The following is a 17,215-nucleotide window of genomic DNA, read 5'->3' as shown; positions in this document are numbered from 1 at the left end:
CAATTTGTCCCCCCTATCCAACATGGGCAGTGCCATTTTGTGTGGCAAGTGGATTGGATGAGATTGAAGTGGATACGTTTCGCAATCTGAAGAACTAGTGGATATTTCGTACAAATCTGATGAACGCCAACAAGGGTGCGTGGGGGACGTCGGGAATTGTCGTCTGCTTCCGTCGTTGTACCGCTGCCGGCAGAACCACCTGCTGGGACACACTCTGTCGGCGGTACGATTCTAAACAAATATACATGAATAGTTGGAATATAAAAGGCAAGAATGATTATATCCATGAAATTCAGCAATCAAGTATAAGATGGTACAGCACAGTGCCGTTTTTTGTTATGATTGCGTTGTGATCGCCGCGATCGCCGTGTTCACTAGGCCTAACGCCGTCGAGAAAACGTATTATTTTCCGTTAGATATCGATGGGTGAGCATCAGTTGAAACTAATTTCTGCGAAACGAATATGAGGATGTACATTTGCAGCGTAAAATCAGAGTAGTCTGTGAAAAAAAAATTGTCACGAAATCTCCGCTTCGCCGTGTTTGTTTTCATCGCCATTTTGGGTGGCAGTGAGGTATCATGGCTACCCCCTTGACAAAAAGCAAACCAATCAGTGGAGCGAAACTGGGATTGACAGGTCGAGCCTCCTTTTGTGACTCCTCCCAATGGGCAGACTACCTTTTAATATACGGCTTTGGCCTAATCGGCATTGGTTTCAGTCCTCGTTAAAGAGTGCGTCCGTGACAGGGGTATAATTATCCACCTAGATTGATGTTGTTTTTGCTGTTTATGCACGTGTTTAAAATGGTACGTTGCCACACAGCACGCTGAAAGTGGCCACTGCGCAGACTGATATTGTTTTTGTTTCCGTCTCAAAAATGCACAACTGTCGCAAAAGTCGTCCCATTTTCGACCAATGGGGAGGGAGAATGTAGTATCGTAAGAAAAGGATGGTTGGTTGACCCAAGCGTGTTGCGTTGTTCATGTCTTCTTATACGGCGCACTTCTGTGGCACACTATGCGGGAAGGTGTCTTGTAAAACACACCCGTCCTTTGAAAAGGTGCATTCCATGGAAAACAGCGTTTCGGAAGGGTGTTCTGTTTAAACCACTGTTCCGGACTGGTGCTTTGGATGTCGCCTTTATCAAGCCTGTTATTATTGTTCCACCTATCCAAGGCTGTTATTCCAGTTGACCTTGCGAAATTCAAAATGGTCCTCATTAAGAAAAATTCCATTTACACGCTGAAATGTGTAAAAATATTGACTTGTTATGGACAAACGGTTTTCAATGGTAGTTCCGTAATTCTATTGTAGTGTGAGTGAACAGCAGGCGTGCGTAAAATATATAAAATCCACCGTGCCAACGTGGGCAGGCCAAGCAGCTTCCTGGGAACAGTTGGTTACGAGAACACGCGTCGGGACGACTAAGTCCTTCCGAAGTCATATATGATGTGACATACCCTGTTAGCACAACTATGATGTCGGCAACCATCGCCTGAGGATGCTCCGTGATAAACTGCCACAGATACGGGCCGACAATTTTAAGGTCAGGTGGAGGTGAGCCCCTGTAAGAACTGCTCTTGGGAAGGTACAGTTCTTCTTCTGGCAGTCCAAACTGTGAGAAGCAGATGTCTGAAATTCTATTGGGAACAGGTACACTCAAAGTAGAAACAAAAAGAATAGATTAAAGACAATTTATAGCTTCAAATTTCGGAGACTGAAATTAGTCCCCATTTAAGGGTCGATTCGTACCGTCCGAGCAATGGTTGCACGCAATGGACCTTTTTCACAACGGCTTATGCGCCTGACCTTGAGGCGTCGGAGAGAGTTATCTCCGTTTTCATTAGATGGCGCAGTATGAGCACGACAGAAGTGGGGATCTGTGGGGAGACCGCACGAACAGCGCGAGCTCGTCGGTCCCACTCCGGACCGGTTTTGGTCCTTCGTGCTGCCCACGTGGGTTTGTTTTGACGCGCTCAGAGCGTAGTTCGCAGGAGAGCCGCTAGGATACGACGCGTATGTGTAGAAGGTCCATTGATGCTGCAGAGAGTAAGCCCCTTCGACACGGTGAGCAACTGGCTGCGTCGTAGTGTTGAACCATAGCCTCCTATATACTGACATTATACAGGAGGTTATGGTTGAAAGAATTCGCAATACGGTATTGGTGGCGATGATGAAACGGCTTGCCGGTGTGGGCCTGACAGAGGTGGGCAACGTCACGATTGACGGATGTGCGTCCTGGGCCGACTTCTAAGGGAACTGTGCTGACATATTCGACATATGCTCAATTGGTAGAGCCCTGGATCGGTAATCGCAATACGGTAAACTCATACACGCAAAGAAATGTCATCGTCGTCTTCTTAAAATCAAATAATTCAATCATCGTCGTTATCTTCGTCTAACAGCACGAGAGCGAAAATTGTAAATGTGATTGACAGTTTTCAATGTTGTATTCAAGGCAGACGTGTAAGCCGACGGAACTTTGACCGGTGGCTGCGTCATGCCCATTTAACGACCGGCAGCGGCGACGTTAGCTGCGCGAACAAATGAGAGTCAAAAACAGTACAGAAGCGCGACGTACTGTCATCGGCACCAATAAAAGCAAATTGGACTTCGCGAGAGGGCTGCAATGCGTCTTTTCGCGCAAAAAAACAGACCCAGAGCCGTTTATAGAGAGAGTCTGGCCATTAGGAGGAGCCTAACATAAAGCGCGTCATGCGACGTCACGGCTGAACGACCTCCCTTATGGTTCTCTATTGTTATCCAGTCGTCAACCGGTCGCCGACGCCATGTTGATGTTGTTCATTGTTTACACTCCAAGGGGAGAAGATACGTGCGTACTTCTTGCTTCGAAAGCCTTCCGACCTTGAACTCTTTCTGTTTGGCAACAAAGCCCCCCTTATGCCCCCCTGCCCCCAAAGCCCCCCTGTGCGCCTGTGGGTCATAAGCCGGTTAAGGCTGGTTTAGAGTCCAGCGGAGCGGGGTCTAACGACGCGCAGCGCACGGTCGCGCATCGCGAGCCACTGTCGGTGAGTTCATAGTTCAACGACACTCGGCGAAGCGCGGCAGCAACGCGCCTTACGTCAGCCGCCGTCGGGGGAGTAGAGCAATGTTCTACAACTGGCGGTGGCCAGCGAGCTGTGTACGGCGCGGGCTCCGGTGGACTCGCATTTCCAAACATGGCGTCGTCCATTGAGCCTTTGATCGAAGCTGTTAAGGAACATCCGTGCCTATATAATACACGACGGATGGATTATAGAGACAAGCAAAAGAACGAGAACATCTGGGAAGACGTGCGACTTTCTTCTTCAATTCAATGTCCATCTTTGGGGATACCAACCGTATTACAGTAGTACAAGCATACGATGGGAACACGGATTGTCTTTAGTCGGATTCCAACACGGGGGTACAGTTGCCAGATATGACTACTTTCCCACTACGAAATGTGAAAATCTCCGGAAGTGTTTTCGTTGCGCTGCGCCGAATCGCGTCAGACTATGATCCCGGTAGGATGAGGAAGCGTGTCGTAGCGAATGCTGGCTATCGGCGCGCAACGCGGGCGGCGATGGGCGAAGACTACGTCGGACTCTAAACCAGCCTTTATTCCCGTAGATTACATTCAGCGCGACCACGAAGCTGTCGACCAGCTGGCCGAAAGCATCAATATGGCGCGGACTAGATGGCTGATGGGGGGATTCCGCTTGGATTCAGGCTTTTTGGGCGGCGCAACGACGACTCTGACGTCAAAATAGGCTCCACCCACGAGGGGCAAAAGATCAGAGAATGGCCAACCTCTCCCTATAAATGGCTCTGAACAGACCTGTGCGAAGGCGCCCCCGGGGCGCCGGTTTGGGGACGCTACAGATGGCTGCAGCACAGTATCCGCGGCGGCATGCCGCGGCCGCGAACACATGTCTAATGGACCTTTTTCACATACGCGTCGTATCGTAGCGGTTCTCCAACGAATCACGCTCGGCGTGACAACAAATCCACGTGGGTAGCACAAAGGACCAAAACCGGTCCGGAGTGGGGCCAACAAGCTCGCGCCATTCGCGCGATCTCCCCACTGGTCCGCACTTCTGTCGTCACCATACTGCGCCACCTAGTGCAGACGGAGATAATCCTCCCCGGCGCCTCAAGGTCATACGCATGCGCATAGGCCATTGCGAAAAAGGTCTATGCAAGGGCACATTCCCTTGGAATATTTTACATCAATCGCAGGGGCAGCTTCCATGCTACTATCGTCGCCTTCGTAACCCGCGCCGACTGGGCTGCGCAGTTTACATCTCGGAAGTGACGTCACATAAGAGAGACATTGCAATTGGATGTCTTCGGAGGAGGAGCCAAGTGATTGACATAAGAGATCGCTCCTGGGACGATCCGTGCTGCAAATTCAGCAACGGGATTGCGGAACCCGTTCACAGAGCGCAACCTAGTTGCACGCGACTAAAGTTTCATCGTGTGAATAGTCGCGCGATACCGGAATCCCGAAACTTACTCACCAGCACTGCGACTACTATAGTCCTCAACATTCGCACAAGACTCAGTTAATTTAGTCTCGAAAGGGACCTGTGGTTCTGGCAAATCACGCACACTCTAAGAAAAAGGGTGTGAAAAGGTGCTGGTAGGTTCTATAGTTAGCACCTAGGTCAATGTAGCGTCTGATAAAGGGTGTAAAATTGTGGTAAAAGAAACTATGATATATCCAAATTGCTACAAAAAGGAGTACGCCCTTGGTACGTGGCAATGGTTGGCGGACAACGTGCTATGCGGTGAAGTTCTGTTTCGAGAGTGAGGTAGCAGGTAGAACTTTACAACCTGCTAGGAACGACATACGCGACAACTATTACCTCCAAAATGGTGTAACTGCTCCACCCCTTTTTTCTAAGAGTGTAGTTGCCAAAGACATTAAATAACTCATTCCCCCCCCCCCCCCCTTGGAGTGCAGCGTATTTCGTGAAAAGGTACTTACCACATACGTGCCTGATACCTTGAATTTGAGAAGGCAGTTCCTCTCCCTTTCAAATTTAAATGTCATCTATAAACGTGAGAATAATACTGAATATTACAACTGATAATACGTGGCTTCGCGAGCCAAAATAACACAACGGTCTCTGGACTAACAAAAGTGAAGTAGTGCTGACCAGCTGGTGCATGACTGCAAGAGAAAAATTCTCGTTTTGAGAATTAGAAACGCGCCACGTTCAGTCGAAGCCTTTGGGACAAGTACACATCCTACCCGGGATATCGACATACCAGAGTGTGGACGCCCCGAGACTCCCCGAGAGTGGGAACCTTGGTTCCAACAAAGTCTGTAGGGAATGCTTGGACTATGCCGAGCTGAGCCATAATATCGATAACGGTATCGACATCGGTATCGACCACTTCTCGGCCACTCGAATTATGATTTTTTTCTAAACGTTTAACATAGTACATAGCTATACCTACCATGTTCAACAGACTCTGTGCGTAGAGATAAAAGTCGTTCGGTCGCACAGTGTTGTTGAGCTGCTTCGGCGAAGGGTATCGCAGTGGCGTGTAGAAGTGGTCTCCAACGAAAAACACGTTGTACGGGCGCCAGCGATACATGTTGGAGATGCCTTGCGAATTGCTTATGATTTCCGAATCTGAAAAAAAAGAAGAAAATAACTGATTTTTATTTGATTCGAATTGATTTGAATGAAATGGAATTGAATGAATTTGACCGAATTTGAAATTTATTTATTCGAAAGCGTGGAACAAAAAAAAATTGGTGATTTAATGGCAAATGCGAGAGAAATGCATCTGCATTAAGCGCCTTTTCCGGTCCATACTTGACTTTCGGGTATCCACTTTCAGTCAAAATCCAACCCACAGTTGTACACTTCCGGCCTAAACCCGACTTCCGATTGTCCACATCCGGTCTAACCTGACTTCCCGTTGTCCACCTTCGGTCTATACTTGACTTCCGGTTCGACACTTTCAATATCGATATGTAAGTACGTCTAACAAACCTCTAATTAGCCTCAATTACTTTCAATTACACTTTAATTACCGAAGGTAGCCGGAGGTTACATGAGGTACCTTGAATTTCATTTAATTCCCTTTAATTACGTTTACTTGCTTTAATTACTCTCATTTCCCCTTTAACTGGCGTTAATTACCATTAATTACATTTAAATACCTCCGGTAACCTGTGGTTACGTTCGGTAATCCTTAACTTCGTTTAATCTTTCTAATTACAATGTCTTACATTCAGCTTTGAACTCTACTTTCTCACTTTAATTGCCTTTAATTACATCAAATTACCTTCACTTACTTTGACCTCTTACTGTTAATTACCTTCAATTACTTCAGTTGGAAATCATTTACCTCCATTTACATTTACCCCTCTAATATCCCCTTGACGTGTCTGCCTGTACCGCTACCACGGTGAGGCTTCACCATCTGATACACGGACAGCCTGTTTCATTTTGAAACTCCGAATGCTAACGCATTAAAAAGGTTGCTGTGGGAAAGGGAAGCTCGGGCGTGCCATCGCTGTAATTATGTACTCCTTGCCATCACTACTGCTCATACCAACTTCAATAGACTTCTACGCGAAAAACGTTATCATCACGTTGGTAGACAGACTGAAACCGAAACAATTCGAAAGGGGAGGGCTGGGTTCCACGAATGGGCACTTATCCGCTGCTTTCTACTGAAAGAAAAGTAGGACCGAAAGTTCGGTCCCTTTCAGGGACCATCGTAATCCCCTCAAGGATGGTAATCCCCTCAAGGTTGTGGCTCTCGGGTGCGAACTTGTTCGCCCCTAGTTGCGTAGTTCAACTCCACCAAATTGGTAGCGCTGTCGAATACTAATGACGTCATTTGTTTACAAACAGGGAAAGGCCTATTCACTGCTGGTCGCCCACTTGCCCACCACCCACTTTTTTTAAGAAGAAGGTCTTGAGGTTACCTCAGAAATCCTGTGGTTACATCAGGCTATCTTGAAGTTGCGCGAGGTTACATCAGAACTGCCTCTGGATCTCCTGAGGTTACCTCAAGATTTTCTGAGGTTCCGCCTCAGGACCACAGACTTGCTCTCGCTCTTTTGAGTTAACCTCAAGAAATTCTGAGGGTCTGCCTCAGAACCCCAGACCTGGCTGTGGTTCCTTTAAGATTTCGCCTCAACACCCCAGACCCGGTAGTAGCTCTCCTAGGGTTACCTCAGCGAATTTTGAGGATAAACGTAGGGCCTCACGCCTTGGTACATCTTACAGAGTTGGGGATTGCTGTGGGAATTTCTCAGGGGCCCTTTTCGTTGAGGAGGTTCTTTGGATTTTTTGGGCAGAATTTAGTTTGCTGACTTTTAACTGAATTATGTTATCTTTATTAAATTGACAGCATTAATTAACCATACACAAGACCGTGACACTTAAACGCTACACGAAACTTCATAAGGGGCAATCTCTTTCACGTTTTGTTTTGCAATAAAGGAGAAAGAGAGAAGTGTTATCCACATAAATCAGCAGGAAGACAAAAATTCAACGTAAAAAAATTCTGTTATAAATTCTAAGACAGTAAACGCCCACAAGTTGTACACCAATTCGACGAAAACGATCGGGCGGTGTCCACGTTTGTCTCTTTTCGTAGCTGCCTAATCCCGGTGGTTTTGATAATATCCAAACAGAAATCGCATTCCTTCTGTGAAAAATACACTACGGATCTTTGTCCGGCCAATTATGTGAAAACTAAATAAGCGCGAATTGTATAGGATTAGCAGTTGAAGTTTACGCGTGAATTTCTCTTATAGGCTATAAAGGATATATAAAATTGTAAACAGGAGTTGTTGCGATACTTTCTGCTTCTATGTGCTTCGAACAGGTTGGTGTACGCGATTACAATGAAATGTTAGAGTGCCGCGCAGTGCTGCGCTGCGCAAGCTGATTCGCTCTTGGCCGTCACGTGGAAGCGCGGAGCGGCGGCAGCTGGGTCCTGAGCCGTCTTCAGTTGCACCTCGTCTCTGGACGTGTTCAGGCCTGTCTCATTCGTAGTCCGGGACTTTCGCGTGCGGCTGAATATGTGTATCATGACGTGTAGCGTTTGTTATAGAGGGTGCTTATTTCTATTCGTTAAATATTTTTTTATTAAAAAAAGACAAAAAATGGCGACAGCGGACGACAGTGACATTTGGGTCTTTCGGTACATCAGAACCTCTGGACGCTATTTCGCTTAGCAGTGAGTGTGTTGACTTCGGTTTGGGGGTCATCCGCGTGAGTTCATAAAGCATTGAAGACATATCTAGGGTTTATTCACATGGCGTCATCCGCAGCAGACCGCCACTGTCTCTAGCTCTCTGATGTGCTGCATTCGATCGCCATATTGTAGGTCCCATCTGCGCCGTTACCCGTATCGTACTCACCGTATATTTAGTGTTTCAAAGTGATTGTGCTGAGTGATTTGTAGCATATCCTAGAAATTTCCACGTTTCCGACGTTAATAGTAATCAAAAAAGTACATGGCAGCGAAGTAAGGCGGGAACATAACTTCGAGGGACCTGCAGTATGGCGTCGAGGCGACGTCTGTGAATAAACCCTATTACAGATATTTAGCGCCCATTCCCAGATACGGTAGCTTGGCTCTGCTCCGCAACTAGATCTACACCGCACAGAAGCATATTTCTACCTTCACATGCAAATAAATTATGTTTGTTGTACGTATGGTTTCGCGCATGCTGGCCTGAACAAAACATGAGGTCGCAAAATTCGCACTGGATTTCCGGGCGTGCTCCGGGATGCAATCGAGGCGAGCAGCGTCGAAAGCAGCTCTGTCGCCGCTACTCTTAGCTAACCCCCGTCCCATAGGGAGTAGCACGAGTCGATCCGGGGCAACGCCACCTAGATACAGATTGCCTCCTCTCTCTCCTTCGCTACGTAGACGTATAAAGTCAGAACTCGTCTGCTACCGTAATTCTCCGTTCCGCGAATTAAAGAACTCGCAAATGATCGCTGCTAACTTGGAACCTGCAGAGAGGAATATGTAGACGAAGGGCAGCACACTTTTCCGGGAAATCGGTTCTGAGAAAGATACGTGCCCGTTTTTGCGCTTTATTTTCAAGTTTCCCCATTTGGTACACGGGGACGTTCGCAGACGACGGTGGTTCCTCTTCGTGGCCACGACAGCTGAAAGCACGTTCGTGATTGGTTGCCGCCGTTGAAAACGAGATCCTAATTGGCTGACTCTCAGTTGTTACGTCACGTCGACAAGCAGGCTTTGTCTATCTAGTTGGTTTGGTCCGGGGTCGCTACCCTAAGGTGGATGACACATTCCAGGAACACGCCTCGTGACGTAATCGAGTTGATTCTGGAACGCAAAGAGTATACCGTCAACTTGCGGGTCGACCCGGATGAGTCCTGCAACGCAGCCGTGTTGGGCAGGTGGAAACGAAAAGCTCTGTCTCGCACTGTCGGAGTGGTTGCGAGATGCGGCGCGGTTCCGGTATTGTCAGTGTTGGCGCCTAAACTGAGAATCTTTGTTGTGGCGATATCGTTCCTTTGGGTGAATGACCTTCTCGTTGTTTTGTTTCGGCCGAAAATCGCAACTTACGTTGTACGTATCGCTTCGCTGCTCCGCACGCGGCTGCCATGCAAGAAGGAACGAGAGCCCTATCCCACTCAGAAGTAAAGCTGGAATTGGGGGTCATGCCATGTAATGCCAGTACTGGTTTCACGGTTTCGGTTTGACAGTTGCCTGCATTGCATAGTTTTGCACTTTCACGGCAAGGTGTGATAATGGCATGTCGAGGCGAGGCGAAGGGCCCCCTAGAGTGGCGTGTACAGAACCTCCTCGTTGACCTTTTTAGGTAGGTACAAGAAAACGTTGCTTCCATCACGCGTTTCCTCAGACCGAAACACAGCACTGTGTACCTTGTGCGTACCTTGAGTGCACCAACTAGTGCTTTGTAGGCAAGGCGCAACACTCTTTCCAGAAAATCTGTTCTGACAACGATACGTGACCGTTTTGAGCTTTATTTCCAAGTTTTCCCATTTAGTATGTGGGGACGTTCGGAGACGGCGGTGGTTCCTCTTCATGCCATGACAGCTGAAAGCACGTTCGTGATTGGCTCTATTTAAATTAATCGATTTATCGATTTAAAATGAGTAGTTCGCGATTACAACGCAGCTACGCATCACTAGGAAAACGTTATCGTTACGACCCAACGTTACGCGCAACGACTAGTTTATCGTTAGAAAACCATGACCCTTGCAGGTCCCCAACAAAGCTATAAAATTCACCCTTTTTTGTCTAGAATCACTTGCCCTACGCCTTTCTCTATTCTCGGACTCCCGTAGGACGTCTTCTTTTCTTCCCTCCTCTGTGGCGGAAGCCAATTTCGGCTAGTTCCAGACTCCACCCGCTGAGATATGAAACGTGATCTGAACTCGCACGTTCCTACTCAGAGGATCGCTCCGACCAGCCGAAGATGCGATAAGCAGAACAAGTTCGGTGAAATACTTCAGATGTTACGGGCATTTTTTTTATTGTTTCAAAGGACTCAACATCTTCACGAAGAACATTGAAGGAGTTGCCCTGCACGGCACGATTCTTATTGAGAATTACAAATACTAACACCGTGGTAGATCTATGTATATCTGTCTTTGCTTTGCTTTGCGTTCGGAGATTTACGTAACTGCTGCGGCAGGCTCGATGGGTTGACGTAGCCCATGCGGTACGGACAACGACTATGTAAAGAAGACCGCCATAAACGTGCTTCAAAACTGTGCAAACCTTACCACATTGAGAGCAACGAATTACTCACCCGCAAAACCAGCATGGCTCTCGCCACAGTTTCGTGCATTGCAACCGTGTTTTTTTTTTTTTTTTTTGTGTGTGTGTGTGTGCCATAATCCCACCATCAATCGTTACCACAATCCCAGTAAAGTTAGACGTACCTTCACTCCGCTTTTCCGCCATCCAAGTTTTGTTTTCTTACAATGCCTTTATTCGCACACACACATACAATTTTTGCACACTTCCTATGTACGATCATAGCCTCTTATACATGCTTGCACAATGAGGCAAAATCGACCGTTCTCGCTACCGTATGGAGCCGCCAGTTTCCTAGGGCCAGAAACACGGACATTCAGTCAGAGCAGTGACAGCCTTTGCCTCCCCGTAAGCGTACGCTGCCGAATGCTCGGTGCATGGGCTGCCCTACAACGCTTTGCGGAGATAAACGTCTTGGATGGGTGCAGGCTGTGCAAGCCTCCGTTATCTCTCCATAAGCCAGTGGTTATCGAAAGACGCCGTGCTAGATAGCGTTGGTACAGTCTCCTATGGGCGTCATGTCATCTTTCCGACTGTCAGACGCTACCAGTTGTAGTCTACAGTCTGTGTGTAGGAGGACGGCGTCATGACCGATGCTGCTGCTATCGCATCGGGGTAACTATCACCAACCTAGGAAACTAGCGCCACTATATTGGACGATCGGCACCTGTGTGTTTCGAAAACGCTGGACAGCCATAGAGTATATAGGAGGTTATGGTACAATACACGGAGGTTCCGAGGTACCGCAACATGTATTACATCCCTCAGAGAGCAGAATAGATAAGATGCTTAGTGTGCTCGATGACTAGCTCCCTCTGTGTGGAGTCGAGTAACTTTTTTTTAAAGTATGCCCGCCATTTAGGTCAGACGGTCACCAAGCTTGGATGCTGTGTTCCTCTTTCACCGACTCCTCCAATATTTGCTTAATTAGATTGTATCTCGTAAGCGTAACCGCAAGCGCAAACCGTAAGCGCTAGATCGCACCGTAAGAGTACCTCCGAGTGAACATAGCCGCCGCCAGTAATTATGAGAGCCAGCGCGGCCTGCGCTTTTGAAAAAGATTGGCGGATACCGTAGCAAACAATACGGCTGCCATAGCTCATTGAACGACCGACACCACGCTATAGTCGACTATAGTCGTGACGATGCCCACTTGAGGGCGGCCAGCAACGGCAAGCTACATCGACTCCCCCCCCGCCCCCCCCGCCATCGCCCTCTACAGAGGGAGCTAGTTTTCAGGCACCCTAACAATGATAGTGAAATGATAGCTGAAAACAAGTGCTTGAGAGCATACAGAAGTCTTGAACACGTTTCCACGCCTTAGAGTGTAGGAATACGCTTGGCACCTCCTAACTTACCGAACACTTAACTAACTAGCTACAGACCTTCGGTGAGGGCACACAGCTTTGGACCGGAGTTGTTTCATGGACTTCCAACTCCGTCGACCAGTTACACCACATAGCATATTTCGAACATTCTTAAAGGTCCGTGTGGACACGTGCATCTTCTTTTTTAAATATCCGTTAAAGGCGCATGGAAGTGACCCCAAAAATATTTTTTTTGTTTTTCGCTGCGACGTCTTCCGCAACGAATAAAATGAGCTCCTGCGAAAGAACGATGAGCCCAGGTGACCTACAGAGCACGCGCAAGGCTATGTTCCGCACACCTTGAAAAACCCTCTCCACGTGCAAAGAGCGCATCGGCGAACGAGAACACGTCGTGACGATCACGGGCTCTGGCACGTGACCAGTGTCGTATGACACTGACAGCGACGTCAAGCATGTATAAGCGACGCATGAGCCGAGAAGAAAAAGAATAAAAAGCCCAGAGGAGTTACTACATCACGCGGAGCTCGTGTCTCACGTCCGCGATTGCTTTCTCCGACTGTCTTTTGTAAATCTTATTGGGTAGTGACAGTACGCCGCAGAGCGAAAATATTTTTCATGGTGATTCCTTGTATACAGCTTCAAAGAGGAAGCAAGGTTTCGATGCATAATGTAAAAACCTCGAGACTAGGGAACACGAAGGGACAGACACAAACACGAAGTCTCAAACACAGCTGCAGAGCTGTGTTTGAGACTTCGTGTTTGTGTCTGTCCCTTCGTGTTCCCTAGTCTCGGGGTTTTTACATTAAGCATCATCGTCACCAGCTCGCTTGCTTCTCAGCCATTTCTTCAGGGTTTCCAGTCATGTTAAATGTCACTTCCATGATCCTTAAAGCTTTACTTCTTGTCAGGAAGAACTCTGATTGTAGCTACGTCACGGAATCGAAGTTTTGAGTTACGACAACAAGTGCGAAATTATCACAGCGTGTATCCTAATTTGAGGTAAACTTGTGTGGACATTTCAGTGCCCCCTTAACATATTCAGAGCTTACGGATTCGTGTTATCGAGGAATATTTGCGAGTACGAAGAGAGAACAGACTGACAGAATTCTTCAGACACGGTGTACCTGGAACAGGACAGGAGGGCCAAGAAAATTACAAGCGCAGGGATCATGTTGGATTCGTGGATGTGAACTTTCAAACTGAAATCAGGAACAGTTGGTTGTAGCGTCTGGCAACAGCTGCTCCTCGTGATTCCTCTGACCACCTTCGAGAAGATAATTCCGCAAAACAAAAGAGTTCGTGACATTTGGCGAGCAGTTCGTGACTATAGCACAAGAAACTCTCGTTATTCGAGCGCTTCTTACCGGTGTCTTGCAGGCGCACACAAGTTCGCCTAGTGTCCTAATTACCTTACTGCATTTTTTACATCATTGCCGTATAAACAGGAATATAGGACCCTCGCCCATTCCCAAAATTGACCGCAAAAAGTCCATCTTCGTCTTACGTACCCCTAACTGGCCGGAAAAACTCCGACAGTCTCGCAACAAGAACTGGTAGACGACGCCATCTTACCTCATGTTATTTGCTTTTCTTTCCTTCGTTAGGTGTGTGCGCGCAGCCGGGTTCCTCTAATAGACACGTCGCTTTCGGTGAACAAAATCTTAATGAGAAAATACTTGAGCCGCCATCGTGTGATATTTCTAAGGTGAGATAATGTTGCGGTCGTTTATTGTATGGCGGCGCAGTGCTGCTGGATATCTGAGGCGTTGTCCGCTGAAATGGTGTGGCAGCCTAGGGGATGAAGCCGTTCAATGTTTCAGACAAAACTGAAACACGTGCTACCTGAAAGTGGAGGACCCTACACTGCAGAGCAAGTCTTTGTATCTGTCCGAAATTATATCCCATACCGTCAGGCACTGCGACGTGATACAAGTTGGAACTTGAGTACAATTCTTCTCGAATCGCGTGACTGTAGTCTCGGCTACACCAGACCACCGAGGTTTCGGTTCTCAGCCCACATCGTGACACATATACATCGCCCTGCAGGAACACCAGTGTGTGGCCCACGATACCCGCGGGTACCTTGGAGACGGGGCTCCTGGGACATAGGACGACGGAGTGGTGGGACTCTGCCAAGGTCGTCGCAAGGGTCGTGACACTGAACTGGGGCAAGAACATTGCCTCCGAACAGCGCGACGATACTCGTCTGAGCAACGTTAAAATCTGGGCAGATTGGTAATCCATTTCAAAGCGATAAAAACCTCAGTATTAGGGAAAAAAGTACAAGACCCGTCTGGTTCGAAATGGGGCTGCTGGATGGGGCCACGGGCTCCGCTTGCCGAAGGACTCGACACACGAGAGATAATCGCTTATGCAGAGCTGCAAGCATAACTTTCCGGCCTTCTCGCTTCTCCAGCTAAATGCAACCCTCGAGAACGAGCAATACTGGTGCACCAGAGCATCAAGTTGGCGGCATCAGTTGGCTGTGTGCTACTACCGAACGTTCTGCCTGCAGGTGCACTACGGTGCACCTGCAGGCAGAACGTTCGATAGTAACACACCGCCAACTGATGCCGCCAACTTGATGCTCTGGTGCACCAGTATTGCTCGTTCTCGAGGGTTGCATTTAGCTGGAGAAGCGAGAAGGCCGGAAAGTTATGCTTGCAGCTCTGCATAAGCGATTATCTCTCGTGTGTCGAGTCCTTCGGCAAGCGGAGCCCGTGGCCCCATCCAGCAGCCCCATTTCGAACCAGACGGGTCTTGTACTTTTTTCCCTAATACTGAGGTTTTTATCGCTTTGAAATGGATTACCAACCTGCCCAGATTTTAACGTTGTTAAGACGAGTTTCGTCTCGCTGTTCGGAGGCAATGTTCTTGCCCCACTTCAGTGTGACGACCCTTGCGACGGCCTTGGCAGAGTCCCACCACTCCGTCGTCCTATGTCCCAGGAGCCCTGTCTCCAAGGTACCCGCGGGTATAGTGGGCACCACACTGGTGTTCCTGCAGGGAGATGTATATGCGTCACGCTGCGGGCTGAGAACCGAAATCTCCGTGGTCTGGTGTAGCCGAGACTACAGTTTCGTGATCCGAGAAGAATTGTACTCAAGTTCCAACTTGTATCACGTCGCAGTGCCTGACGGTATGGGATATAATTTGAGACAGATACAAAGACTTGCTCTGCAGGGTAGGGTCCTCCACTTTCAGGTACCCTATTGAAAAATCTCATATGCGATGTTGTGGGAATCTGGTGTGAGATCTCTTATCACACATCAATGTAGGTTCTCATATTCCATATGAATATAGGACCTCATATCCCACATCTGTATAGAATCTCATATTAGTATAGGATCTCATAAAATTATAAGATCCCATACCATATGCGAGTAGCTTGGGTTTTGCTGTCTTAGCACATAATATGAAGTTCTTTATATGCTGACACCAAATAGTTCAAATTAATATTACCAATCAACAAAACGATAAATAACAAAAATTAAAAACAAATAGGAGGAAAATTTTCATTCACTGTCGTTTACACAGGACCATGAAGCTTAAAATCTAAAGTTACTGCAATTCGAAGAGTGTTTGATATTTTTTTCACAACATGCATTTTTAACTACCATCCACTCACTACTGGGGAAATATAGGGCCCCATATGAGTTCATTCTAGGAAATATGTGGCCACATATGAGGCCAATATAGGAAATTATGATCTCTGAAGGGTAATATGAGGTCCCATAAAAGGTTGGTGTGGGAAGTATAGGATCCCATAAAAGGCCGATGTGGAAATTATAGGGTCCCATAAAAGGCTGATGTGCGAATTATAGGGTCTCATAAGTGTCATGTCGATGCTCGCATCAAATCAATATGGGACATGTGATATCTTACATGTCTCATACAGATTCCTACTTGTAATAATGTGGGTCTTTGTGGGATTTTTCAATAGGGTAGCAGGTGTTTCAGTTTTGTCTGAAACATTGAACGGCTTCATCCCGTAGGCTGCCACACCATTTCAGCGGACAACGCCTCAGATATGCAGCAGCACTTCGCCGCATACAATAAATGACCGCAACATTATCTCGCCTCAGAAATATCACACGATGGCGGCTCAAGTATTTGTTCATTAAGATTTTGTTCACCGAAAGCGACGTGTCTATTAGAGGAACCCGGCTGCGCGCACACACCCAACGAAAAGGAAAGAAAAGCAAATAACATGAGGTAAGATGGCGTCGACTACCACTCCTTGTTGCGAGACTGTCGGAGTTTTTCCGGCCTGTGTGTGGTACGTAAGACGAAGATAGACTTTTTTGCGGTCAATTTTGAGAAAGAGCGAGTGTCCTATATTCCTGTCTATACGGTAATGACGTACAAAAATGCTGTAAGGTAATTAGGGCAGTAGGCAAACTTGAGTGCGCCTGCAACACACCGGTTAAGAAGCGCTCGAATAACGAGAGTTTCTTGTGCTATAGTCACGAACTGCTCGCCAAATGTCACGAACTCCTTTGTTTCGCGGAGTTATCTTCTCGAAGGTGGTCAGAGGAATCACGAGGAGCAGCTGTTGCCAGACGCTACAACCAACTGTTCCTGATTTCAGTTTGAAAGTTCACATCCACGAATCCAACATGATCCCTGCGCTTGTAATTTTCTTGGCCCTCCTGTCCTGTTCCAGATACACCGTGTCTGAAGAATTTTGTAAGTCTGTTCTCTCTTCGTACTCGCAAATATTCCTCGATAACACGAATCCGTAAGCTCTGAATATGTTAAGGGGGCACTGAAATGTCCACACAAGTTTACCTCAAATTAGGATACACGCTGTGATAATTTCGCACTTGTTGTCGTAACTCAAAACTTCGATTCCGTGACGTATCTACAATCAGAGTTCTTCCTGACAAGAAGTAAAGATTTAAAGGATCATGGAAGTGTCATTTAACATGACTGGAAACCCTGAAAAAACAGCTAAGACACAAGCGAGCTGGTGGAGATGGTGAAACCCCGAAACTAGGGAACACGAAGGGACAGACACAAACACGAAGTCTCAAACCACCTGCAGAGCTGTGTTTGAGACTTCGTGTTTGTGTCTGTCCCTTCGTGTTCCCTAGTC

The 17,215-nt window shown here is 47.4% G+C and overlaps 2 protein-coding genes across 2 annotated transcripts in view; one reads left to right on the top strand and one right to left on the bottom strand.

Annotated features, from left to right (window-relative positions):
* Positions 1-13,396, bottom strand: part of LOC135391491 (uncharacterized) — a 57,705-nt gene extending 44,309 nt beyond the window's left edge. The window contains exons 1-4 of the mRNA XM_064621758.1: positions 13,219-13,396; positions 5,450-5,628; positions 4,974-5,039; positions 1,462-1,616 (exon numbers count right to left, since the gene is read on the bottom strand). Coding sequence (XP_064477828.1) covers positions 1,462-1,616; positions 4,974-5,039; positions 5,450-5,628; positions 13,219-13,288 — 470 coding nt within the window. The 5' untranslated portion in view covers positions 13,289-13,396. The remainder of the gene's footprint in view (positions 1-1,461; positions 1,617-4,973; positions 5,040-5,449; positions 5,629-13,218) is intronic.
* Positions 13,397-16,646: 3,250 nt separating this feature from the next.
* The window catches only part of LOC135378857 (uncharacterized), a 39,360-nt gene continuing 38,791 nt past the window's right edge, over positions 16,647-17,215 (top strand). Inside the window, exon 1 of the mRNA XM_064612003.1 lies at positions 16,647-16,806. Within this exon, the coding sequence (XP_064468073.1) occupies positions 16,737-16,806 (70 nt within the window). The 5' untranslated portion in view covers positions 16,647-16,736. The remainder of the gene's footprint in view (positions 16,807-17,215) is intronic.

Source organism: Ornithodoros turicata, chromosome 1 (assembly GCF_037126465.1).
Source record: "Ornithodoros turicata isolate Travis chromosome 1, ASM3712646v1, whole genome shotgun sequence".
Lineage (NCBI taxonomy): Eukaryota > Metazoa > Arthropoda > Arachnida > Ixodida > Argasidae > Ornithodoros > Ornithodoros turicata.
The sequence above is the reverse complement of the archived record's forward strand: the minus strand, read 5'-3'. Positions and strand labels throughout refer to the sequence as shown.